The sequence below is a fragment of the Phacochoerus africanus genome, chromosome 10 (assembly GCF_016906955.1).
Source record: "Phacochoerus africanus isolate WHEZ1 chromosome 10, ROS_Pafr_v1, whole genome shotgun sequence".
Classification (NCBI taxonomy): Eukaryota; Metazoa; Chordata; class Mammalia; order Artiodactyla; family Suidae; genus Phacochoerus; species Phacochoerus africanus.
In genome coordinates this window covers 3,647,243-3,674,098 of record NC_062553.1, presented here as the reverse complement: position 1 = coordinate 3,674,098, position 26,856 = coordinate 3,647,243, and the positions used below count along the sequence as shown (strand labels likewise).

The 26,856-nt window shown below is 56.7% G+C and overlaps 1 protein-coding gene across 3 annotated transcripts in view; it reads left to right on the top strand.

Annotated features, from left to right (window-relative positions):
- The first annotated feature begins 1,130 nt into the window (after positions 1-1,130).
- The window catches only part of SORCS2 (sortilin related VPS10 domain containing receptor 2), a 463,077-nt gene continuing 437,351 nt past the window's right edge, over positions 1,131-26,856 (top strand). For all 3 annotated transcript variants that reach the window (XM_047798311.1, XM_047798308.1, XM_047798310.1), the window contains exon 1: positions 1,131-1,634. In XM_047798311.1, coding sequence (XP_047654267.1) covers positions 1,146-1,634 — 489 coding nt within the window. In that variant the 5' untranslated portion in view covers positions 1,131-1,145. The remainder of the gene's footprint in view (positions 1,635-26,856) is intronic.

The following is a 26,856-nucleotide window of genomic DNA, read 5'->3' as shown; positions in this document are numbered from 1 at the left end:
TGGGGTGGGGGTGGCAGGGGGGGCGGCGGGCAGGGACGCTGAGCCTGAGGAGCCACTGAAGAGAGATGGAGGCAGGGTGACCCCTGGCCTGGCAGATGGTGCAGAGCTGACTCTGACCCTGGCCTGACCTTGAAGAAACTCCTGCTCCTGTCTCTAACCTGAGGCCAGTGAAGCCCATGGCGTGTGCTCAGCGAGGTGCACTGAAACCCGTCCAAGGAGGTTCATGACCTTGGGTGGGGACTTTCTGTGCTCCGAGCCTCCGTTGCCCCCTCTGCACTGGGCCTGCCAGGCTCTGAATGGGATTTTGCCCACACCCTCTCCTCTCTCAGGTGTCTGTCCTTATGCTCAGGGACCGCCCCCTTGGTGGCCCCTGGCATTGGGACATACAGCCACCTCTGCAAGTCTGGAAGCCTAAGCCACTGGCATGGCTGCACCGCGGAGGCTGTCTGGAAGCTGCTTTAGGGCCTTGGCAGAGCCCTCTAGCTGTCTGGAAGGTCTCTTTCTATCTCCAAGGTTCTAGGCTCTGGCTCCACTGTTACAGCCTACTCTCCTGTAGGCTTCAGAGGCCCTACAGGAGAACAGCTCCCCACATAGAGTAGAGCTTCATTCTGGCTCTTTGGGGTGATTCTGTCCATGACCGCTCCACTTGGGTGTGGTCTGTCTCCCTCCTCAGACTCTGAGCCATGGGAACAGCGCCTGGCTGCGTTCACCCCTGCGTCCCCAGCGCTGGCTCTTGGCCGGCCCAGAGCAGGTGCTCAGTAACACAGGAAGAAGGAGCGGAAGGAAGGCCGGAGGGCGGGGAGGACGAAAGGAGGAGGTTCGGGGCAGGGAAGGGAAGAGAAGCGGTCTGTGGCTTGTGACCCTGGAAGGTGGGGGCGCGCTCCTGGACCTCGGCTCCCCGTTCCTGAGCGTCTGGCGCCCGCTCGGGAGGGCGCAGGGCCGGCCGGCAGGTGGCGGTGCGCCCTCGGCTGCGCGGGTTGGCGGCGGCGGAGCGGCGAGTCCCCTCCTCCCGCCGGCTCCCTCCCCTCGCCGGCTCCTTTCTCTGCGCTCTCGCTCGCGCTCCCCAGCGCCCTCCGCTCTCCCGGCCGCGGTCTCCCTCGCCCGCGCCGCCCCGCCGCCAGCCCTGCCGCCGCCCCTTGGCGACCATGGCGCACCGGGGACCCCAGCGCTCCCCGAAGGGCCCGGGCTCCGCCGCCCGAGCTCCGAGCCCCCGGGCGCCGCCGCCGCCGCCGCGCTCCCTGCGCTCGCCACGCTTGCGGCCGCTCCTGGTGCTGCTGCTGCTGCTGCTGGCCGCCTGCGGGGCGGCAGGGCGCTCCCCTGAGCCCGGGCGCCTGGGTCCCCGCGCCCTGCTGACTCGGGCGCCGCCGAGCCCGCCCGCGGGGCGCGCGCTGCACGGCGACGGCGAAGACCAGCAGGCGCGCGGCGCGGAGCCCGGCGCCCCGGGTCCCGGTCCGGCTCTGGGACCTGGCGAGGACGGCGCCCCCGCCGCGAGCCAGGGGCGCTGGGCGCGGGCGGCGCCGGTGGCCGGATCGGCTTCGCGGGCGCAAGTCTCGCTCATCAGCACGTCGTTCGTGCTCAAGGGGGACGCGACGCACAACCAGGCGATGGTGCACTGGACGGGCGAGAACAGCAGCGTAAGTGACCTCCGCGCGCCCCCCGCGGGCCCTGCCCGGGACACCTCGGAGCCCCCACTTCCGGACGGCCCTGCGGTCACCCTTGGGATTCTTGGAGACTTGGGGGCGTGAGTCACCTCGGCGGCGCCCCTACTGGCCCGTGTCCACCGGTTACTTGGGAAGAGGTACCCAGATATGTGAGCAGCCTGCTTCCCCTCGGGGGATATTTCCACCGATTTCCGGGATCCTGAGCCACCTCAGGGGCGCCCCCACTGGCCTCTAGATCTCAGGTTGGGGGGCCCAACCAGAGGCTTCGGTACCCCGGCCACCTTGGGGAGCCTCGAGGCCCTTTAGGACCCCTCCCGCCTTGGTGTTGCACCTCGGCCGCCTTCAGACTCCACTTGGTCCACTCAGCTTTGCTTTGGGATTTTTGGCCCCCGGACCCTCTCCGCCCTGGTCTACCCGGAACCCCGCTCGTGGCATCGCCACGGGTTCCAGGACTTCCCCGGTCAGCCCGGCGTCCGATTCTGGGACCCTTGATTCTGGGACCCCTGCTCCCTGATTCCCGTAGTGTGACCCACAGGTCCCTTGAGGACCCGCGACCGGACGCACTGGAAGCGCAGGGATCTGCTTACCTACCAAGCTGGGCTTTGCGCCGCGCATCGGACCGCGGCGGCGAACTCCCCGCACTCCTTGCCCTGTCCCCACCGCCGCCGCTACTCTGGCCTCGCTCCAGCTGCAAGTTCGACACCTCTTGCCCTGCAAAGTCACTTCTGTCAGGGGCCTCCGGCGGCGCCTCGCTTCTTTTCACCAGCGCCATAGGCCCTACCCCCTGGGATCCCCCCTTCCTCTTTGGTGATGTATCCTGGGGCATGGGAGTACCCTCATCGTCTTCCCTGGGCGAGCGAAGCCTCGCTTGCCTCCCTCCCCGCTCTGTTCCTGCCTGAGCAGATGACGCATGGTCATGCGGGGGGTCACCTCCCTGCAGCCCTACGTGGGTCATCTCTACTTTTGACAGAGACGGTGGTACAGGGAGGTGGCAGCTGTGTGGGTGTGTTTGGGGGGGTGCTGGTTATGGGGAGGGGAGAAGCGGAGAAGAGACGCGAACCTTCTTTGCTTCCTTTCATCAATGTCCTCTCACTATCCAATGGCTGACCCCCAAGCCTTGACCACTGCTCCCCCAAGTTCTGAGGAAGCAGCATAGGGCCAGGGCCCCTGTATCCTTTGGGAGCGGAGGAGTGGGGATCCAGGCACTCCCCTAGTCAGGACAGGGGTGTGACCTGGGTTGGTGGCACTTCTACCCACCTCCTCGGCCTAGCCCTGTTTGCTGGGCTGCGATGGGTGCGTGATGAATGCGTTGAGGGTTGGGGGCCCCTCTGGCTGGGCCTGGTTGGTCCAGAGCTCAGTGCCCTGCCGGCCCCCCTCCCCAGCTTCCCCCGCAGAGGCCAAGTCTCTGGTCTCTGGTCATTTTTGCCATCTCCAGTCAGACTAGAAGCCCTGGGGGGAGGGGAAGGGGTGTTGCTGATGCCTTGGGCACTGCTGGCCAGCAGGGGGCAGTCAGGGCCCTGAGGGGTGATGCTTTACAGAAGGTAGCAGGTGCCCCCTCCTTCCAAGAGCCTTGGTGGGGGGGGGGGGGTCACATGAGACAGAGGTCAGACCCCAGATGTGCGGCTGGCCCCCGCCCTTCACTGTGTACCTGAGCTGTAACCAGGACTGCAAAGTAGCCTGGACACCGGTAACTCAAAGGAACAAATAAATATTACCAGCCCATCCTGGGGAGCTAGAAGATCTAAACCAAGACCCTTTCCCTCCACCCCCCAGGCTGTCCATTCCGCAGCTCACTCATCAGCTTCGTGTGTGTGTGTGTGTGTGTGTGTGTGTGTGTGTGTGTGTGTGTGAGAAAGAGAGAAACGGGGGCGGGGTGTGTGTGTGGGCACCAGCCTCCCAGCTGGGAATCAGCACCTTCAGGACTCACTGGCACCCAGCCCGCCCACCCCCAGCTCTCCCCAGAGTGCAGAGCTTCCTTGGAGAGATTGAGGAGGGGTCTGGACTCAGGGCTGGGGCAGTGGGGTGGGGGGGTGGTCAGGGCCTGGCAGAGGAACCCACCTGGCTTTGCTCCTTGGCCAGCGTGGCTGAGTCGGGTGACTCCTTTGGGACTGTTTCTTAGCTGCCTGCAGGGCATGCTTAGAGGGGGGCTTCGAAGAGGGGTGTGGAAGTGGGCCTGTGTGTGCTGGCTTCTCTTTGGGGCGGGGGTTGGGAGCGCAGATCTGGAGAGGAGCTTTGAGACCAGCCGCCTTCCCCTGGCCTCTGGGAAGTGGGGGCAGGGTGATGAGAGCGGGGCGTGGCCTAGGACTTAGACACTTAGGCGGGAGCCTAAGTACTCAGTTCTGTTAGCTGGGTCCTGTCTGTGGGGGAGAAGGCAAGCTCAGGGAGAGACGCTGCAGAGATGCTGCTGGGCATCCGGCTCAAGCACCTCCCACTCTGGTTTGTGGTGGGGAGGGGGCACTCCCAGCTCACCCATTCTCAGGAATGGGAAGTCAGGGAGAAGACTCGCTGCAAAAGTCCATCATCCCTTGGCTTGGGCAGCAGGTGATGCTTTAAGAGTTTCACTTGCCTGGGAAAAACTCAAGAGGAGTGAAAGCTGTAACCAAGCGCCAAGTAAAACCATTTTTCTCGTCGTTACTGGCTCAGCGCTGCGCGCATGCGTAGAATTATTTTCTCAGCACGTGAAGTGTCTCAGAAATGCACTTCGGTCCCTCTGGCTGCCGCAGGGCCAAAGATGCTAGCCAGCATTCTGCACTTGGTTCACCTCCGCTTGAAAGCACCTTATTTGAAAGCTACAGCAGAAAAGAAACTAACTTGAGCCTGATTTGCTGTGCAGTCTTTTTGAAAAATTTATTTCACCTAATTTGCGCTGGTAGGAGCCGCTCTCTGCGGATAGATAGTGTTTGCCTTACCATGTCAGGTGGTTTTCAAAATTAAAAAAAGCATTTGATGTGAGGGGTAGACTTTTTAGAATGGTATTTTAAAGCATCTGCAGACAAAGAATCGTAAGGCTTCAGGGTGGCTCCCGGACAGTCCCCGCTCTGCTGTGCTGGGGACACGTGCGTTTTCCTTCAAAAGGCTTAGTTTCCTCCCGCTCCCATGGAGATACGGAAGGGGACTCGCTTGGAAGTCTAAGCACTGCCTTTCTGCCTGCCGTTTGGCTGTAGAAATGAATTGTTAGGTGTGAAATTAAGGTTTCGTTGAAACCAACCTGCGTTGGATGGATCCAGAATGGGTGCACAGAGGCTTCCAGGTTCTGGGTCTCCCGAGCTGCTGGCAGAGGTAGAGGTGTAATCTGGAGGTGGACGGGTCTCTGTTTCTGGGGTCGAGGGTTCACGCCCCCCCGGGGGGACACTGCTGTGCCCTCTCCCACTTTTACTGTTTTGGGGAAATCGCATGCTTCTATTTCTTTAAGAACAGCTCACCTGCACGCCTTCCCTCTTTGCAAAACTGGAACCTGAGCTTTGAAGCATCGATGGCTGGCACGTGAGCTTCCTGCAGCCAGGCCCAGCTTGTTTTGCTTTGTCGCTGTTGGTCAGTCCATGGGCACCACCTGGCCCCCTTCCCCATGTCCGTGCCGTGCTGTGTCTGCAGGGTTGAGGGAGTCAAGGGGAGTTGTATGCAGAAATATTCTACGCTGCCTCTCCATGCTGTCTACTCTGGGATCTTCAGGAACCTACTATTTGTGCTGTTTTATACCCGGAGAGCCAGAGCTCCAAATCAGAAGTGTGGAGCTTCAGAAGGCTTGAATTGGGTCCCACCCAGTGCACCTGTCAGATGCCAAGGCCCTGGGAGCAGGAGGATTAGCCTCCTGGGGCCGTTACAACCAAGTGACAGACTGGACGGCTTAAGTTAAGCAACAGAATACATGTTCTCTCAGTTCTGGAGCCTGGACGTCCAAGACCAAGGGGTCAGTAGGATTGGTCCCTCCTGAGGCCTCTCTCTATGGCTTGTAGATGGCCTCTTCTCATTGTGTCTGTGTCCTAATGTCTTCTTATAGGGACACACAAATCATATTAAATCAGGGCCCATTCCAGGGGCCTCATTTTACCTTATGCCCGTCTTTAAAAACCGTGTCTCCAAATATAGGCACATCCTGAGGTCCTGGAGGTTAGGACTTAAACATATGATTTGTGGGGGGAAATTCAGCCTGTAGCAGCAGAGAAGGGGGTCTGTTTGCAAACCCTGAGCTTAACACAGTGGAGCTTGGAGTAGTCCCATGGGGAAAGGGATGGATATGAACAGTTAGGGTACGAGGGAGGAGCGGGGCAATCAGGGAAGCCTGCGTGGAAGAGGGGGTGTCAGGATGGACTTACAGAACGAGTGGGGAGCCTGTGGGAGATGGAGAGGAACAGTCTGGGGGAGGAACCGCTTGAGCAAGGTTTGGGAGTGGCCAGCGGAAGCTGTGTCATGTAAGGAGACCGTGAGCTCACTGGGCACCGAGAGAAATCAGAGGAAAGAAGTTTGGAACAAATTGGTTGAAGTCCACTGCTAATGGGTCCCAAACACAGGGCGCAGGAGCCCAGCGTGGCGGCATTGGGTGGTGGGTGGTTATTGGTGCCTGGGCGTCAGAGCCCGCTCGCCTGGGTTTGTGTCTGGCCCTGCCTCTTCCAGGCTCTGAGATTTGGGGCAGATCCAACTAAGCTCTCTGGGCCTCACTGTTTGGATCTGCAGGAAGTCAAGGCAGGTGTGTCGGCCGTGCCGGCTGAGTCGCACAATCCATGTACAGAGCCGGCACTGGGCCTGGCCGCAGCACGGGCTCAGTGCGCAGTAGCAGGCAGGGCTGGCTTTCAGCCAGTGCCCCAGGGGCAGTGTGCAGGGTGGGGCTGGTGAAGGGCCCCCGGAGCGGGCAGCAGGCGGGAAGAGTTCTTGTCTGAGAGAGAGGTTTCAGGTGCCTGGGGACAGGATGTGATTCTGCCCCCTGCCCCAGGCCCTCCCTTTCCTGAAGCCACCCTGGCTTCACTGCCTGCTGCCAGCTTCCAGCATCCAGAGACCACAAAGGCCTTGGTATGAAGCCCTTCAGGTTCCTGAGTGAATCGGCAGCAGAGCTGATTTGTAGCCTGCGTCTGACGGCTATGGTTTTGTGGTGACAGCTCTGCTCCATGCTTGCGAGCTTGGTGGCTCCAGGGTCTTACATTTAAGTCTGCTGAACTTTCCGTGAGATGTGTTAGAATCCCAGGCCACACGGTGCGGGCCTCCCAGCGTTCGCTGCGGGGACTGGGTTGGAGAGAGAGGTCTGGTTTACCAGTGGCAGAGCCGTGGCTGGTCAGTGCTTGCCTGGCGGGCACCTGCCCAGATGAAGCACTTCTCTGTCGTGGCAGCCTTCACAGAGGGCAGCCAGAGGCCACCCAGAGGAAGACAGAGACAGACAAAGGTCAAGGGATGCGGTGACTGGCCCTGAGTGCCTGTCACATTTGTTGTCAGGAAGCCAGCCTGTCGGGGACCCTGGGCCTGGCAGCCAGACCAAGAATGATGAGAGAGCGAGGGCAGCCCGTGGCGGTCAGTGGAGATGTGAGCAGAGTCTAGGTGCATCTTGGCGTGCAAGCTGGCAGTGTCATATGGGGGGTGACATGTCCAGGGCCACCTAGGGTCTCCGCATTCTCTCCATGCCTGGAGAGATCATATGAAGTTTGAGAGCCTCGGGTAGGAAGAGGCCTCACACGAGCCCTCAAAACAGCTGCTCTCTAAGAGGGTCTGTTAGGTGCTGGGATACAGCGGTTGTGCAGAATCAGTCATGGCCACTGTCCTGGTGGGACGCTGGGACAGGACAGGATTTCATCACACAATTCTGGTGCCCTAAGGATCTGCCCCGGGGAGGTCAGGGAGGACTTCCTGGAGGAGGTGATGACCGAGCGGCTCTGAAGGACGAGTGGAATCAGGGTCACCCAGGCTGAGGAGGGGGTTGCCATGGTGAGAGGGTGAAGGCTGAGGGAGGAACATGGAGTCCTAAAAAGCCTGGCGCACCAGGCAGAGAAAGAACAGGTCCGTCCATCAGGAAGCTTGGCTCCAAGGCATAAAGACAGCCCTGTTAATAAAGCTCCCAAGCACATGGCACGAATCTACTTGGGCTTTAATGAAGTGGCTATTTAATTTGTAGTTGCATGAGGGTTCCTGAGAGTGTTTTAAAGAGGTCATAAATTAACTTCATTCTTCTGCACGCCCCTTCGGATTAGAATGCAGCCCAGTGCTTGCGCAGGCCTTTTTCAGAGTTCCTGTTGTTCTGACATTTTATTTTATTATGATTTGTCAGGGGCAGGCTGAGCCCCCCAAGGGTGAAAGCAGGGAGCGCAGAGGTGGCGCATTCAGAAGGCGCGTGGGCACAAAGCTGAGTAGCCCCGCACCGTTTCCAGTTGGGGAAGACCCGGGGGTGGGGGGCTGAGTAAAGTGCCTTCTGCGAGGGCATATCCTCATGTTTGGTGAGTTATGCATGGATTCTCACCCGTGGCTCCCTTCGCCCTCACCCTCGGAGTTCCCGAGTTTGTGGGGTGCTTTATGGAGTGCAGAGGGGTGCTGATGACCTGTGAAGCCAGCTGACGCCAAGGCCCCTGCTCCTGGCTAACTTCTTCCCAGGTCTGGAAGCTCAGGAAGCAGGGGAACTCCGGCTTTCGTTGTGGGCGCAGCAGGGTCTCCATTGCAGCACGTGGAAGGTGGAGCAGGCGTGTGGGTCTGTTCCCAGACTACACCCCATGGCGTGTGGAAGTTCCTGGGCCCGGGATCGAACCCAGGCCACAGCAGTGATGACAGCAGATCCTTTAACCACTAGGCCACAGGGGAGCTACTTTGAAAGCCTCTTCCTAGGTGTGAGCTTGGAGTCTGGGCGTAGAAGTGCCATGAAAACGTGTCCCCCATGGCTCTTCCGGTCCCCCCCCCCCGAGTGGCCGGTGGGGCTGGTGAATGCTCCGCTGCCCCACGCAGGTTCCTGCGGCTGCGGGCTGTCGCTCTGCTGGGCTGTGAAGTGATACCTGCTCCCATCCTCCCCGTGAACTGGCAACTGATAATCCACCCGCGAGGGCAGCAGCCAAACCCTTTCTACTTAAGCCCCAAGATTCAGGGACACTTCCCAGAGCACCCGGAGTGCCCGTCCTCTTGATCCCGATCAAGCTCCGTGTATTGTTTTAAACATTTGATAGGCATTCTGGAATGTGAGCTCTCACTGGAGGACTGGGAAAAAAAAAAGAAAGGAATTAAATCTCCGATGTTCTTTTGAGGTGGAAAAGTTCCTTCTTATTTTGCATCCCAGTAGCAGTCAGTTTCTGTATTTGCCCAGAAAATTGCAATCATTTAATTAGTTTCTTCTCACACCAGCCCGAAGATCTTAAAATAACGGCGCCCTCCTTCCTTGGTGATTTTCTTGCAAAAGCAGATAATTTCCTGCAACGTTGCGCTCGCCTTGACTCCAGCAGGGCGCATCGCTCACGCGACGCCCCTTCCTGATGCTCAGAGATAAATTAAGTTCAAATTAAAGTTAGAGAAGAGCCAGGCCGAGTGCGGCTGCTTCTATTCAGATCACTTTTAATTCAGAAAGGATTCTTTATGAGCTTTCTGCGCTGTGCACATTTCCAAAGCGTCAGAAGTAGAGATATCATCTCCCAGGCCCTAGCAGAGAGATGGCTTTGAGAATCACCTCCCTGCCTCTGCTTTGGAGGTAATTTTATCTTATAATAACACTTTCTCATTATTTACATTTTGCTCCTGATTAGTAATAAGGAAGTTAATAATCGCAGTCCCCTTGTGTGTGCCCACGGCTGTGCCAGGCCCATGACCTGCCTTAACTCATCTGGTTCTGGAAACAGTCTTAAAAAGTAGTTACAGTTAGGAGTTCCCGTGTGGTGCAGCAGAAACGAATCCAATTAGCATCCATGAGGTTGCATGTTCAATCCCTGGCCTCTCTCAATGGGTTAAGGATCCGGCGTTGTCATGAGCTGTGATGTAGGTTGCAGACATGGCTCGGATCTGGTGTTGCTGTGGCCAAAAAAAAAAAAAGTAGTTGCAATTATTGTATTTGTTTTACAGAAATGTACAGCATCCAGGGGACTTGCCCAAAGTCACACAACGGATAAGGGTCTGAGCTGTGGTTTCACTCTTCACGCTTGAGCCTGAGTGCTAACTCCTTTTTTTTAGTGCAACAAAGATTTTTTTTTTTTTTTGCTTTTTAGAGCCGCACCTGCGGCATATGGAGGTTCCCAGGCTAGGGGCTAAATTGGAGCTACAAACGCAGGCCTGCACCACAACCACAGCAACGTGGGATCCAGGCCGCATCTGCAACCTACACCACAGCTTATGACAGCGCTGGATCCTTAACCCACTGAGCGAGGCCAGGGATTGAACCCGCAACCTCACGGCTCCTAGTTGGATTGTTTCTGCTGCGCCACAGTGGGAACTCCTTTTTTTCTTTGTGATTTATTCATGGTGGTGAAATACGAATACGCTCACCCGTTTTAAAGTGTGCAGTTGAGTGGTGTTAATTGCATTCACATGGCTATGCAGCCCTCACCACCGTCACCTCCAGAAGTTTGCCATCTTCTTAACCTGAAGCGCTGTCCCCATTAAACACTCACTCCCCTTCCCTCCCCGCTTCCCAGGAAACCTCGCGGTCTGCCTCTGTCTAGGAGTTTGACTGTTTATGCTGGAGACCTCATATAAGTGGAATCAGACAGTATTTGTCCTTCTGTGACAGGCATATTTCACATGGCATCATGTCCCCAGGGTTCATCCATGTCCTAGTAGGTGTCACAACGTCCTTCATTTTTTTTTTTTTTCCTTTTTAGGGCTGCACTTGCGGCATATGGAAGTTCCCAGGCTAGGGGTGGAATTGGAGCTTCAGCTGCCGGCCTACACCACAGCCACGGCAGTGCCAGATCTGAGCTGTGTCTATGACCTACACCACAGCTCATGGCAATGCTGGATCCTTAACCCACTGAGCAAGGGCAGGGATCAAACCCACATCCTCATGGATACTAGTTGGGTTCACAACCCACTGAGCCACCATGGAACTTCCTTCCTTTTCAAGGCTGAGTCATTTTTCTGTGGGGCTGGACTACATCTATTTGTTTTTCCATCGTGCACCCCTGGGCTGCTTCCACCTCTCGGTGTGGGGAGCAGCGCTGCTGTGGACCTGGGGATACAAAGGTCTGTTCAGACCCCTGCTTTCGCGTCTCCTGGGCACATACCTCGAAGTGGAATTGCTGGGTCAGATGGTCATTTGGTGGTAGTTTTGTGATTGAGCCTGGGGTCTTAACGACAGCAGAAGGCACTCTTGGGTCGGCCTTGAGTTGGCCCCTTACTGCCGGGCTGCAATTCCCCAAGGAAATCCACCGCCCTGTGGTTTTGGAGGAGAAACTTTCACCAGTGCCATCCCATACCTGGGAAGGACGTGGCAGGGAGCCGGCCGGGGGTGGGGGGTGGTCTTGTTTCTGGTTTCTCCCAATAACCCCCCCTTCTGCCCTGTGTGACCCAAGTGGGGGGCTGTCACTTGGGCCCAGGAGATTCTGGATCTCCCCGCATTGCAGAAATGGGCTGACTGGTTCCAAGCCCGGCCGGGAGGCGAGGACGTGGGCCGGGAGGCAGGGTCCGGAGCTGCTGCCCTTGCGAAGGTGAAGCGTTTACATCTCAAGTTCAGGTGCACTTTGCTTCCTCCCTGCTTTTAGGCCCTTTTCCCCATTGACTGCCTCATGGACCAGTTAAGAATTCAATTTTCACTCTGTAAAAATAAAGCACTCAATAAAAATCTGATGTTTTTCTCAATGTATTCTGATCCGTGCTGCTTAACCCCATCCAGGCTTATGTTCTGATTGACCACTTGAACGTGGAGGGGCTTTGGGGTTTTCATTTCGTTCCTGTGGCCCTTCTTTGTCAGCGATTTGAGGCAGCTGCTGCTCCGTGGGGGGGTCGGCACCACGGGCCGCCCCCAGATTCATTCACATGGAGGGACTTCCCGGCTCCAAGGACCGCCTCCCCCCCCCCATCCTGGCACAGGGCTTCTCAGCTTTCTCTGTGGCATACACTCCCCCCATCCCAAGTCTGGACAAGCCCACAGACCTTTCTCAGAATGTAGTTTTTATAACCGGCATAACACAGAATACATGGGATTAAAAGGAAGTAAATTCCATGGCAATAAAATTATCAAAATATTGAAACTAAGTTCTTTAGTAACACATTAACAAGAGTTAGCAGCAAGGACAATAACTACCCCAGTTTTGAAGTCGTGATGACGGTAAATGGTAGTTCGAGACGGACACGAGCCGTCAGGTGTTCTGGAAAACACCTGTGATTTCTGTGGGTGACAAAGTCCCAGGTACTAATGAGACCGTTGTGGCTTGTTGCCTCCTGTTTGATGGAGGAAATGCCCGATTTCAGTTGGAGCTGCTGAAAATAAAGAGGTCATTGTTTTTGCATCCAAGTTCCTCAGTCCCCCGGTTCTGTGGTCCCCAAAGAGCCTGGGAGAGAACCACAGGTGAGTAGAAGCGAAAGTAGCACCAGGTAGGATGTGGCTTATGGGAACGAGAGGGGACAGACCTTGAATGACTCTCTTCCCCGCCACCCCCACCCCCAGCGTCCTGTCTCCCCCAGGCTCCAGCCCCTCCTAGGTCCCCTGGGAGGGCGGGGCTTTTGTCTGTGGGTTCTCTGCTGCCTCCCTGTCCCAGGTGCTTAGGCGCTTAGTGGAGCCTTGCCTGCAGGGAACAGCATTGCAGGAGGTAGAGGGATCTGCCTCCTGCCTGGGAGGAGGCGGAGGCAGAGAGAGAGGGAGAGCATCCAGAGGCTCCCACTGGCAGCAGTGGCCCCAGGCCTCCTGTCCCCTGCCTCTGGCCAGGGTGGGTCAGCCAGGAGCCAGGGCCCTCAGCAGGAGCACCAACTCCAGAATTAAGTTCTAGATTCTCTGGTCCCAGTCTCATTTCACTCACAGAGAACACAGCACCCAGGGGGCGGTTGGCTCAGCTTTTCAAACAGGAAAAGGGACGGGGGGGTGGGTTTAAACGCAGGGAGCTTCCCTGGAGAGCAGCTGGAGGGAATCTGGGAAGGTCGGCTTTCTGCTGGGTGTCTTCTTCTTTTTTAGGGCCGTACCCTCCGCGTGTGGAGGTTCCCAGGCTAGGGGTTGAGTCAGAGCTGCAGCTGCTGGCCTACACCACAGCCACAGCAATGCAGGATCTGAGCTGTGTCTGCAACCTACACTGAAGCTCACAGCAATGCCAGATCCTTAACCCACAGAGCGAGGCCAGGGATCGAACCTGTGTCCTCATGGATACTAGTTGGTTTCGTTACCACTGAGCCATGACGGGAACTCCATCTGGGTATCTTTCTAGATATCACTCACTTGGTCACCTGTTCATTTGTCCATCTGTCAAACCTGCATCAAGTGTTTCCAGCCTCCCGGGAATAACTGGGTTCTGGCATCTCCCCTGGGAGGGAGCCCCCAGAACAGCTTTTGTCCATGTCCCCTTCATTCTGTGTCTGCCTATGTCTTTCCTTCAGAGTCACACCTGCATCGTGATACCTTTTAAAAGCTTGAAAAGGTGCCACCTGGGGTGCTTGCACCCTCCCCCTACGCCGGCACCCCTGGGGGCCGAGGGATGCGTGGGCTAGGAACTCAACCCAGCCTCTGGCCGAGGCCCCGCTGATGTGCTTGGGGGGTGCCCACCGTGGTGAGGGTGGGAGCTGCTGAGGTGGGTGGGCTTCCCTGGGCTACTCCCTGGCCTTTGGAGATCTTAGGAGCAGCTTCTGCAGCCCCAGGGAGGGGGCGGTTGGTACCGTGCGGATTTGCTCCTTCCTTTAAGGGACTTTCCTGTGGTTGCGTTTTCTTCCTCTTGCCTGAGTCGTTTGCAAAGCAAAGCCCAGAGTCTTTCGTGAAGCGGTCAGCTCTGAGAGCCCACTTTAAAATGGAGTATTTCTCACTGATTTCCGGGGTTTCCCAAGTTTCCTCACATGAATGATCACCTGGAACACTCCTAAGAGCCAGTCAGACTTTCTCTCCATCTTGCTGAGGCTGAGCAGAGGCCCGCCACCTGCAGGCAAACCCGAAACCCATGGCCTTCCAGGTGGGTCTAGTGGGAAGGGCGCTTGGGGCTCACTTCTGAGATCCTGCAGCTTCTTCCCCCAGCCCCAGGGTCACCAGTGCCCTCCCTGGCGGGAGGAGCAAGCCGGAGGGGCTCTGGACACTGAGGTGGCCTCGCCCTGCCTGGTCCCTGGGTGGAGGCAGGGGGTGATACTGGGACAGTCATTTCCCTAACATTTGTTGTGGTGCCTTTTAAAGGGTGTGGATCATCCGCCTGAAATTCCACCAAGTGCATGCACATTCCCAGATCATTAAGGGGGCGTGGGCGAGTGGCTGAGGCCGTCAGCGCCTCCTTAATCCCTTTTATTCCCGCTCCACCTGGAAGAAAGCGGAATGGCCCGTTGATAGAGGCAAGTCTGTAATGCATGTTATCTGCTGTCTCTCAGGCTCATTCTATCAAGAATGTAAGAATGTTCCCAGTGCGGCGCCCCGCCCCCCGTGGATAAGTCCCCTTTACTGCCCAGAATCTCCGTGGCCGCCCAGTGGAGTTCCTGTCTCCACAGTGGGGGGAGGGAGGGATTCTTGTGGAAAGAAGAGAAGGGGGCAGACTGCAGGGGGCCCAGGAGAGAGAGCTGGCTCTCCGGGGTGTTGCTCTCCTCCAGCCTCTCGTGGGCTGTATTGCGCACACCCCACTTGGCTGTGTCTGACCAGTCGGTCAGATCTTCCTGGTTATAGGTTTAAGGTTCCTCGAGTGGAGAGCGCTTTCTCACTTCCTGCTTTTCCCACGGCCCCCGGAGTGCTGTGCACGGGTTCTTGGTCACAAGTCGCAGAAACCTGACTCCAAATAGCCTAAGCGAAAAAGTGGAATCAAATGCCCATAGATCCAGAAAGTCCAGGGGTCTGGCTTCAGGTGTGGCTGGCTCTAGGTGCCAGAGAACCTCGGCCGCTGTCGCTGTCTCTGACAGCCCACCGGGGTCATGGCATCTTGAGAATCTGAGGCCAAAGAGTGCTGCCGTCCACCAGTACTTCCCCCTGGAAGTCCAGAACTGAGGTGCACTGGCCTTTGTGGGTCGTATGCCCTCCCTGAGCCCATCTTGGCCAGGGGCTGAAAGGCTGATTGCCAGGTCAAGGCCCCCTGCCCAATCCTGAACCCAGGCAGATAAGACTGAGAGTGCAATTCTGGGTAGCATGCTGCAGAGGGCGCTGTGGGGAGTTAGGGGGCCTGAGCAGCAGCCTGATGACTTTCTCAGCTTTGTTGTTGGAAGCTCATCCTTCTGTGCTGGAAGGTCACCCCTGGCTGCCGGATGACATCCCACCCCCTCCCCCAAAGCCCAGCATTCCCTCGGGGTCAGCTGTGGGCTGCATGATTTCCGCACAAGCAAGGCCAAAACAGCCCTGTGCACCTGCTTTTCATGGGGTGCAGTAGTGGCCACGCCCACGTCCACACGGCTCAGATTAGCAGGGGTCCCTGGAATGTGGCATCTCAGCGTGGCCTGGGAGCCCCATCCTGGGCTGCTGTGCTGCTTTGGTCTGTGCACACTGTGCGTTCCCTGAGGCTTTTGGTGACTGGCCGTGGGGTGGAGGCAGGGGGAAATTCTGGCCCGGCAGGGACCCCGGTACCCTGGGCATGGACCTCAGGACAGCCCAGGCAGGCTGGAGGTGGCCCTCGGACGGTGACAGAGATGGAAGTGAGGCCATGACAGGTGGTCCTAGCCTGGAGCCGAGCAGCCCTGTGAGCCCCCTCCCTTAGCCGTGATTTGAGTCTTGTGCCAAATCTCAACCCAGAGAAGTCCGGAGCCACCGAGTTAAGGTAGGGGACCTGGGGCGGCAGGGCGACTTCGAGCCCAGGGGCCTCGTTTTACAGATGAGAACACTGGGGCCTCGGGAGGCTGAGTGGTTTGAACAGAGTCCAGAGCTGTGGGCGGCGGAGCCGGGCTGGAGCAGGTCTGCCGGTTCCCAGGCAGGACCCTTTCTGGATGGAGACGCAGAGCCTGAGGGGACCCTGGGAGAGGCTCTCAGATGCCCGTGCAGCCCTGGCTGAGTCTCCGGGGACTGGGGACTGTCTCATGTCCCACCCTGAGCCGCGACGTTCCCCGCGGTGAGCCGGCCATGGGCTGTGCTTGGATTCCCTCCGCCACGGCTGTGAGCCTCTGTTTTGGCGTCTGCCTCCAGCCTCCAGCCTCCAGCCCGGGGTGTCTGACAGGAGCTGTCGGAGAAGGTGAATCACAGATGGGCATCCTCTTGCCTTCGAGGAGGAAGCCAGCCTGTGCTCAGAGCGCCTTCTGCTAAAAGGACAGCTGTTGGCGGGAAGGCTCCCCAGGCAGATTCATTCAGCAGACATCACGTGGGCACCTACTGGGTGCAGGATGGTTGCCAAGGAGGAGTCCCAGGCAGACTCACAGGTCTCAGAGTTTCCAGGGCGCTCAGAGGTCATCGAGGCCCAGCTGGGATCCTTCCAGTGATGGGAGGCTCACCCCTTTCCTGAGACAGCACATTCCAGGGTGTCTGGTCTCTGCTGAGCAGCTGAGGTCAGCACCAAGCTGAGGTTGCCTTAGAAGGCAATGCTGCCAGCCGGGCGTGTCGTCCGGTTGGACGAGAAGGATGCCTATCTTTGCTGGTTGGGTTTCCAGGCTGCGAGTCTGTTGACTCATGAATTTCAGGGAAAGCAGGGGTGACGCCAGGCACGGCTAAGTAGCCCCAGCTCCGTCTCCGCGTGTGTAACAGCGCACATGAGCAGAGGTGAGGGCAAGATCAGCCTGCCTGGTCCTCATGAATGGAGGGCACTGCCCCCCCACCCCCAGTGAAAACCCAGCCACCTGGGGTCAGCAGTGGTGGGCACAGGATGGGCTCTGTAGTTAGGGCTGTTCTCCCAAGGTCACAACTCCGCCTTGGCTGCTGTCACATACAATGCAGACCTGGCGGCTGAGAAGAGCACAGATGCTTCCTTTTACGGTTCTGGAGGTCAAAAGTCCAAAGTCAGTCTCGCAGGGTTGCAGTCCAGTGTGGGCAGAGCGGGTTCTTTCTCTGGAGGCTGCAGGGGAGACTCTGCCTCCTTGCCTTTTTCAGCTTCTAGAGGCGCCTGCATTCCTTGGCTCTCCGCCCCTTCCTTGCAGTGTAGCAATCTCTGCTTTGTCGCCATGTCCCTGTCTCGTCTCAACTCTGCCCCTCCTTCCTCAGCTCATGGCTGCAGGACCCCGAGCTCTGCCTCCACTATCATGTGGCCTCTTGCCCTGTGTCAGCTGTCCCTCTGCGTCCTTCTGACAAGGGTCCCTGTGAGCACACTGGGCCAGCCGGGTAATCCAGGAACCCTCCCCCTGGGGACCCCTCATCACATCCGCAAAGTCCCTTATAAGGTAACATGTGCCCAGGTCTGGGCATGGGGGCACGTGCATCTTTCGGGGGGGGGGTCCACCCCTCCTCTCCCTCCCCTTCTCTCTTGGCCTTTGTACCTGTGACCTGTAACTACTTCCGCCTGGCCTGGAACATTCCAGCCTGGGCTTCTACTGCTGCTGCTTCCCCTGCTTTGTGCGCGCACCCCCCCGCCACCTCCCAGCACATCTGTAGCACTCTGCCCCAGCTCCTGGGGACACGGGGACATGATACCCCCATTTAAGGGACACTGTGGCCTTGCTGGTGCGGGAGGCTTCAGGCACAGTGGGTCTCAGTGAAAGTTTGTGGAACAGGCAGGTGCATGGACGAGCCTGTGGTGAGCTGGAGATAAATCAAAGTTATTTTTAAGCGCATTTAACTGATTTGCCTGACGCTTGGCTTCTCAGTCCATCCTTGTGCCTGGAGACCTGTTTGGGGTCCCACGGGAGAGACAGCCGGATCAAGGCTGAGTGACGGTGCTTTTACTTAAGGCAGAGGTTTTTAACCTGCTTGGAGGGAATATTTGGCCAACTGTGAACGATATTGAATCAGCAAATATTTTCTTGAGCGCTTGCCCCAGGGTGGGGGGTGGGGTGGGGCCCCCACACCTGCCACAAAAATGCCCAAAGCCTGTGGCTTCTGCTCTCAGATTGCTTATTATTTAGGGGTGTGTGTGTGTGTGTGTGTGAGAGAGAGAGAGAGAGACAACAGTGCACAAACGGATGAAACGGAGAAACACCTGGTGGTTAAATCATGCGCAGGAAGGAGAGGCTGGTTGCAGGGCAGCTCCTGTGGGGCTGGAGTCTTGAATGGATGCCTGGTTTTTAGGATGACACAGGGTCTGGGGGATGGATGTCCCCCTGGAGAGGGGACAGCTAAGCCGAACTGGGGTCACGGTGAACACAGGGAATGGGGTTCCGGGGCTGCCCTTCCTGCTGCTTAGCTGTGACCTCGGGCAGACCCCCGCACCTGTCGGTGGCCTGGCTGACCCACGTGTGACTCCCCCTGCGGGCCCGGGAATGGCCAGCGTGGGCTGAGCCGTTGGACGGGCCAAGAGTCTGGGCCCCTCCAGAAGCAGATGCACTTCAGAGGCCTGTGAGCCGTCGGACTTGGCTGAAGTGAAAGGTGAGGTTCAACGTGGAAAGAAACCCAGACAAGGGGATTCTGTGCTCCTAATTGCACTTGGCCGGCTCACCTCCCACTCGGCCCGGTGTCACCTCCTGTGTGCGCTGCGTAAATGGATTCTAATAGCTTTCTTCTCCTCCATCACTCAAGGAACGGCCTTGGTAGCCAAAAAGGAAATTAGTTTCAGGTGGAAGCCTATTTTTACCGTGGTGGGGACCAAACTGTTAATTACCTAGAAATCACATGAGGATTTTTAGCCTGAAAAAGTTTTTTTTCTGGGGTTCAACTTTTCATAGATATTAATTATAGATATCAGCTTCAGCCCGCTGACATAATTCCTCTCTCAGGAGATTAAAGACATTTAAAACGCTGTGCCTTGTTAAACATAACGCGTGTTCTCTTTCTCTATTTCTGCTTGGCGTATGGGATGGAAGTAGGAGATTGGGGAATTTAAAAATGATTTGATACCTTCTCTGTATTTAACTAAAGCTTGGTTCCATACTCTGTGTGCATGTGCAAGTGTCTGGAGCTGGCGGAATGTCGAGAAGGCAGCCCTTTAATGTCGCGACTATGAGTCCTGATGGGAATTTCATGGCTCGTCCCTAACACGCATCTCTCCATCCCTGTGTGTATCCGGAGAACTATCCTGGGGCTTCCCAGTGCCCTTGGGATAAAATCAGACTCCTCGCCCGGCCTGCAGGCGCCCTGCCCGCTGCACTCTGCAGAGCTGTGTTCCTTCAGCTTCCGGAATGTGCCGGGCCCTCCCCACCTCAGTACCCGGCGACTCCCTCTGCCTGGGGTGTGTGTAGGCTCCGTCTCCCTCTGGGGATCTTTTCTGCAAGGTCTTCCCTCAAAGGCGTCCTCTGGGCTCCATCTGTTTCCTTAATTGCAGAACACAGTCCGTATTTGCTTTATCGTTTTGTCTGCCTGTCTGTCTGCACGTCTTTCTGTCTCGATTATCAGACATAGTGGTTTCCTGAGCACAAGGATGATGTCAGATGTTGGGGCCATGTGGAGTTTGAGGGGCCACATGGGACAGCTGGGTGTGGAAGCCCCGCAGTTCTGGGGGTCTCTAACTTGGTTTCAGAGTCTCAGCAGCCCCAGCTGGGTCTCCGTGGGTACCATCACCTCGGTGTGATGCCGCTGTGTCCAGGTGAAGATAAAGGAGCATTTGGCTCACCTGTGGAATGGATTTCAGTGGCCCGTTCCATGAAAAGCATTCACAGTTTGACACAGCAGCCACCGCTGGCCACCCAGCCCGGCAGGCTGAGTGTCACTAGGATTGGGCTGAGGCTGCAGAATCTGAGTCTGGCTTTGTCCCCAGCCCTGCTTGGCTGCAGCCCCAAGGCGGGGAGGCCATCCTGTCCATGGTCCATGCTCATTCCCTCGCTCCGCTCCTGAAGGAGAGACGGAGGCTCGGGGACAGCAGGTGACCCGGCCATGCCCTCCCGGTACGTGGTACGTATTGGTTATGGTGTGACCTTCCACCACTGGAGGGTGCGACGTGCGGAACAGGGGCCTCGTCTGAGTCACCTCTGCACCTAGTACCTGATTTAAGGCTCGGTGCGTAGTAGGACCTCAGGAAATGATTGGTGTATAGAAGTGAATGGATGAAGGCGTGGCCGGGAAAGGAGGGGGCCTGATTTCCAACCTCCTAAACCCCAGAGGAGCTGCGGGCGTGTCTCAGGCAGGCCAAGATGTGGGTGTCCCTGTAAAGTGATTTTCTGGAAACATCAACTCCGTTTTCGTTTAGGTGGTGGGATGGATTGGAGCGCGGGCAGGTGCCCTGTGGCCGTGCCCCGCGCTGTGGGTCCCTCCCCGGCTGGGGCCCGGACACTGCTGTTTTCAGCCTCCTTTCCAAGTGCTTTGCTGAGATACTGAGTGACGGGGAGGGAGGGAGGGGGTGAGCATCCGTGAAATTTCCAACAAACCGCTTAGCAGCACACTGTACATTTAGTTTGCTTCCAAGTTGCGACAGAAAGTAAATGATTAATTAAGCGGCACCCACACAGTTTTTAAAAAAAGGAGTGATTTTTGGAAACAAAGTAATGCCCCAATGATTTGTCAGAGAGGGGAAAGAAGGCTTTAATAAGCAGGATGCTGTTTAATAAATCATAATGACTTACGTGGGCAAACGCGTCAGCTCGTGGAGGCGCCCAATTAAACATCTAATCACATTGCCTGCCTCCTTCGCACGTACAGAGGCAGCCGCACCCCCTGGGGTTGACCGGATGTCCCCAAGTCCTGGTGGGCCAAATTTATCAGCATCTTTTGCTTTCTGTTTTTCCCTGAGTTGCTGAACTGATGTCCTCGAAGATTTATTTCCAAACTTTTTTAGGTATCAGACTCTCCTGGGGGAGCTTGTTATAGAGACAGAGGCCGGAACTCGGTCAGATGTCCTGAGTGTCAGCTGTGGGGTTGGCCCAGTGTTGGCATTTCCAGGAGCTGCTCCCTCCACGGGGAGCCCTTGGAACCAGAGAACTCTTGGTGGCTTCCGTGCGGCCGGGTTGCACTCAGTGTACTCCCAATTCGAGCTGTGCAAGGGTGTGAACTGCATCAGAGGGCGGGTGAGAATCCCTGTTACGACGAGGCAGAGTGATGACCGGGGGGACCCGGGGTTTGGCAAAGCTCACCTGTACCTGCTATGCACCAGGCCCGTGTGGGCAGGTGTGAGGCAGAGAAAGAAAAGATGCAGGACGTGCCCTCCAGGAGCCCCAAGTCCAGTGAGCAGATGGGTAAGTAAACCCCCTACTGCAGCAGAGATGGGGGCGGGGGCAGGGCAGGCTTCCTGGAAGAGGAGGCACTTCCCTGCAATGTGGGGAACTACGTTCAATCACATTAAATTAAGCACATGCTCACTGAGTAGCCTCTGAGTGTCCAGCCCTGTGCTGGGCGGTAGCCATTCAGTAATGACCAGGTCAGACAGATCCCTGCCTTCGGGGAGCTTGGATTTTAGCAGAGGACAGGGACACAGAAGCTACGGCCAGCAGAGTAAGTTCAAATGGCAGTAAGTGCTATAGAGAAAGTAAGTCCAGCTGATGACGACCTGTAGGGGACAGGCTGGTCAGGGGTGGCTTAAGAGCCTGCCACGCAAGAACCGGGCCTAAGCTGGGAATGGGCTGGGCAGGCTGGGGCGCCAGAAAGTAGGGCGGGGCCTCCTGGCCCAGCGGTTTCAGCTCATGTGCACAAGTGTTCATTGCAGCCTTGTTCCTGATAGCGCAGTGCCATCAGCAGAGGAACGGATCAGCAATATGCTACACCCGTGTGGCAAACAAGGAGTGCACTGCTGATATGCCCTACACTGTAGGTGGATCTTGAAAACACGAAGCTGAGGAAAGGAAGCCAGACACACGAGACCACATCCTGCATGATCCCGTTTATGTGAAATGTCCCAGAATAAGCAAATCCATAGAGACAAACAGAGAAGTGCTTGCCAGGGGCTGGGGGGTGTGGGGGGTGGCGGGATGGGGGTGAGAGCAGAAGGCACGGGGCTTTCCTTCTGAGATGATGAACGCGGTGATGTTTGCACAACTCCGTGAATGTACCAAGAACCAATGAATCGTGCCCTTTAAGTAGATGCATTATGTATGGTATGTGAATTTTACCTCAGCAGAGCGGTTCAAAACAAGACAGTGAGGCTGGAGCAGAGGACTGGGGGGCAAGTGCTGTGGTTAGGCGGTGGAGTGGGGGGCAGGGGGAGTGAGAAGGTGCCAGCTAGAGAGAGCTGGAGCCCTTGGAAACACATATAGCCAGCTGGGCTCAGAAGGCGGAGGTGGGTGTGGCTCTGCAGGATGGGCGGGGCCAGGCTCAGCAGGTGTGCGCCTCCTTAGGGCTGGAGATAATTTCTGCAGAGGAACCCAGCGGAGGCTGCAAAACCTTCCCTCCTCTCTCACCACTCTGCCTCCGTCAATCCTCTAGTTCCCCTGCGGGGCTCCTGTCTCATTTGGCCAGACCCTCCCCTGGCAGTGGAGGGAGGGCTCCGCTCCATGGGTCCTGCGCTCTCATGGGACCTAGGATGCTGAAATTTCGGAGCTCCCCAGCCCTGAGTTGACCAACCAAACAGCAGAAAACCCAGGCTCATGTTCTGCTGAGGGATGTAACCCAAGCTCATGTTACTTATTTATTTATTCATTTTTATTTTTATTTTTTGGGGGGGCTGCACCTGCGGCATGTGTTCCCAGGCTAGGGGTCGAATCGGAACGGCAGCTGCCGGCCTACACCACAGCCGCAACAATGTGGGATCCAAGCCACATCTGTGACCTACACCACGGCCCGTGAGCGAGGCCAGGGATCAAACCCACATCCTCGTGAAACTAGTCGCATTCATTTCCACTAAGTGACAATAGGAACTCCCCATGCTCAGTTTAGACCTTGCAAGGAGAACGGTCTAAGTAAAAGGAAACCTGAAATTACTGGTAATCCCATTCTTCAGAGAGAACAGTGTCCAGATCCAACCTTTTGATCACCCCCTTCTCATTTTTCCCGTGTGGAGACTAGAACCCCGCGGTCCAGTTTGGAAGTCTTTGCGCTCCCGGCATCATATTGTCAGCATTTTCCTCCATCCGTGGAACTGCTTTGAAAACCACAGTGACTGAATGAGCGACTTCTCCTTCTCATCTTAGAACTTTATTAAATTTTTTTCTTCCGGTTTTACTGGGATGTAACTGACATACAGCCCTGTAGAATTTAGGGTGTGGTAGATAGTGAGTTGACTGACATAGGCCATGAAATGACCACAGTGCGTCTAGAGAAGCTTCATCCTCTTCTGTGGCTACGACATTGAAGAAGTGAAAAAAGAAGCCTTTTTCCTGGTGACGAGAGCTCTTAGGATTTACTCTCTGAACCACTTTCATATGTAACATGGAGCCGTGTTAATTCCATATATCATGTTGTACTTATTTATCTCACAGCTGGAAGTTTGTACCTTTTTTAAAATGGTCTCACTGTGGCATATGGAAGTTCCCAGGCTAGGGGTTGAATTACAGCTGTAGCTGCCGGCCCACCCCATAGCCACAGGAGAAACACAGGGTCCAAGCGGCATCTTCGACCTACACCACAGCTCACAGCAACACCGGATCCTTAACCCACTGAGCGAGGCCAGGGATCGAACTTGTGTCCTCGCAGACACTATGTCAGGCTCTTAACCTTCTGAGCCACAACGGGAGCTCCTAGAAGTCTGTACCTTTTGGCTGCCTCTCCTGCACATGTCCTGCCTCCGGTAACTACCAAACTGATCTCTTTTTCAATGAGTTTGTTTGTTTTTGAAGTTTAATTGAAAACTAAATGCTGTGCTGTGCTAGCTCCTGGGACCCAACCTCAGGGTTCGATGTTTCTGTACGCTTCAGGATCATTGCCACGAGAAATCTAGATTCAATCTGTCACCATCAAAGCTATCACACAGTTCCTGCCTCTGTTCCACCATACGTTGCATGCCTATGGCACATTTATTTTGCAACCAGAAGTTGGTACCGCTTCAGAACTGCCATTTCTTCATTGTTTTCCTATGGTTGAAGGTCGCTTTTTGTTACGAACGTTGTGTTGGCATAATTAACCCCGTCAGCACCCTTGGATGCCACTCTTTATCCACGTCCGACGGTTTCCTAGGATGGATTTGCGGAAAAGGTCAAAGGTCGTGAACCTCGAACACACCAGCTGCCTGGTTATACAGATGTTTTCCAGAAAGATCCACTGACGTGTCCCGGGATCACAGCATGGCTCGGAGTGCAGGTGTCACCCGGGCTCTCTGGTCACTTCCTGCGAAGGGCTGGGCTTGCGAACGGCTTCTTGGAGGGCGTGTGGTCCAGCGAAGCCCACTCTGGGATGTGCCAGGGGCCCAGCTTGGGCCAAGACTCCACGGCTGGGACAGACATCTTTATCTGGGGGACGGGGACGAGGGAGCCAAGGGTCCAAAGCTGAGTGGTCCCCCAGGGGTGGACAGATGGGGAGCCGACTGCTCATGCCTCCCTGCCCAGCCCCCCAGCTCAGCCTCCAGCCTCACGTGGGCGGGGCCTGTCGAGGTCGGCCTCTGGGCCCCTGCTGGCCGTGGATCCACACACTCGTATTTGCACGTGGGTGAAGCCTGTCAGCCTTGGCCTGCCTTTATTAGAGGCTGTTCTTCTGGGAAGTGAAGCCAGCCCAGAAGTGTTTTTCTGTGATCTCATAGCGGCTGCGGTTACCTTACTCCCCAGCCCGCCTGCATCCTGGTCTTTGCTGAAGTTTTATTGAAAGATTAAAAAAGAAATCCAGGGATCTTGACTTAATTAAGGCCTTTATGACTTGCACAGCTGAGCCTTCAAACTGTTTTCTTCAGTGTTTTGCAGTTTTCCCGGTGCCGGCCAGCAGGGCAGCCCGGTCCCGTTCACAGGGACCTCCTTCCAGGAGGATGCTGGCCCCCAGAGGGTCCCAGGGCCCTCTGGGCACATGCACAGCACCCCTTCCCAGGCGGCCCACCCCGCGGGCTCAGGACCATGGCGCTCATGGGTGCTCCGGCGGCAGTGGTCACTCCAATGTCCCAGGAAGATGGAGGTCTCCCCGCAGGGACACTGGCCCATGAGTGACTAACTCGCGATCATCGGGGGACGCCGAAGGATGGCTCTTGGGCACAGACACAGCGCCCCTCCCCCATCTCTCCTGGATGAGGGGCTTGGCAGGGCTGGGAGGCCGTGGGGCCAGTGGGCGGGCTGGCCTGCCGTCTGTCTGACTTCAGGGGTGACCGTAGGTAGGACCAGATCTTTAGCTGGGGGGTTTCTGTTTGAAACGCTTGCTGGAGTGAAGGTTGGGTCCTCTCAGAAGGGCTATTTGCAAGGTGCAGAGAGAGCCTCTCTGAGGCCCACCCTCAGCCCAGATCTGAGCTGTTGCTGCTGGGCTGGTGTGAGGGGCTCCAGGGGTGACTGGGGCGGCCGGGCAGGGCTGGGTTCTGTCTGCTTCCACCCCTAACATGCCCCCACCCAGAGGCCTGTGCTGCGCTTTACAGGAAGGAGCTCATTCAGTCCTCGTGGCAATCTATGAGGCAGGCGCTACTGTCGTCCCATTTGCAGATAGATGTAAGAGCTGAGGCACAGAGTAGTTAAGTAACTTGCACAAGGTCACACAGCTCAGTGGCCGAACCGGAACTTGAACGGGGCTGCCTCACTCCAGAATCCATGTTCTTTTTTTTTTGGTCTTTTTTAGGGCTGCACCCGTGGCATATGGAGGTTCCCAGGCTAGGGGTCTAATCGGAGCTGCTGCTGCAGACTACTCCAGAGCCACAGCAATGTGGGATCCGAGCCGCATCTTCGAACTACACCACAGCTCGAGGCAATGCTGGATCCTTAACCCACTGAGCAAGGCCAGGGATGGAACCTGAAACCTCGTCGTTCCTGGTCGGATTTGTTTCCGCTGCGCCACAACAGGAACTCCCCAGAATCCCTGTTCTTAAGCAGCTGTGAGGTGGGTGGTGTCTCTGGGCCTCAGCTTTCTCGTCTGTTCAGTGGGATTACTGATAACCTCCCAGGCAGAGTAGGAACCTGATGGCTGTCCCATCCTATTGTTACTAATTCTATCAGCAAATGAATAGAGATGTGCAGAGAGTGTGGCTGCCCTGGGCTGGTGGCCTGGAAACCAGGGCCCCAGGCACCAGGTGCTAGAAGCGGAGTCAGATCCACCTGCTGGGAGGACGGAAGCTCCGCCCTGGCCAGGTGCTCCAGGACCCTCGCAGCGCTCAGCCCTGGCCCAGGGAACCGGGGCTGAGCAGGCTGGGGAAAGCAGGTATGACAGCGCTTAATTTTCTCCTCTAAATCTGCCTCCTCTCTAGCTGAATCCGCACATATGAGGCAAATGCACCATTAAGGCACCAAACAGGGAACGCGGAATTACTTTTTAATAATTTGTGATGGGGGTGGGGCGAGTGGGAGGCAGAGCTGTGATTCCAGATCTGCAGAAGCTGCCCCGCAGGCATCAGGCAGCTGTCCCTCTGGTCTTAAAAACCCCGTCATCCGGTCCTTTGCCCTGGTCACCTCCTCCTCCTGCGCACACCTCCCGATGGTGGTGGTCCTGGAGGGGGAGGTGGACGCGTGAAGCCAGGGAGGGGCTCGAGGGCCTCCCCACGTGCTCCCCTTCCCTGAGCTCCCTCCCCCCGCCCCCGGGCAATCCTGAGGCTGTGGTCCTGTCCCACCTGCTCGAGGGGCGCCACGTGGGCTCATCTGAGGATTCTGACTTCATGGACAGCGTTTTATCACAAGAAGACACTGGACATCTTTGCTCGGGTGTTTGCTCAGACATCTTTGCTTACGGGGAGGGTTGTGCAAATGTTGTGTCCCACAGAATGTTTCCAAGAGCGGGAGGGGGATGGAGGGAAGGAGGAAGGGGGGTGGGCGCGAGTACGATCCACTCACATAAAATACGTTGGCCCACTCCTATTCCTCCTGCAAAGCCCTAACGCGGTAGTGCCGTCTCTATGAAGCCTTTCCCGATGCCCCTGGCCGGAGTTACACTGGTTGCTCACGCTGGCACTTTGCTGCACACAGGGTTTGACACAGGGTTTGAGTCCTGCCCGACCATCATTATGGTTCCTTGGCCTCTGGAACTAGCGCCCTGGGAACTCCGACAACGCAGGGACCGGAGTGTCTTCCTCTTTGAGCAGCTCTCCTCTGGGCTGAGAACTGGCCACAGCCTCTCTGTTGAATTGAAAGGAACACGGACCCACCCAGAACAGGGCAGGGTGTTTGCTGCACTGTC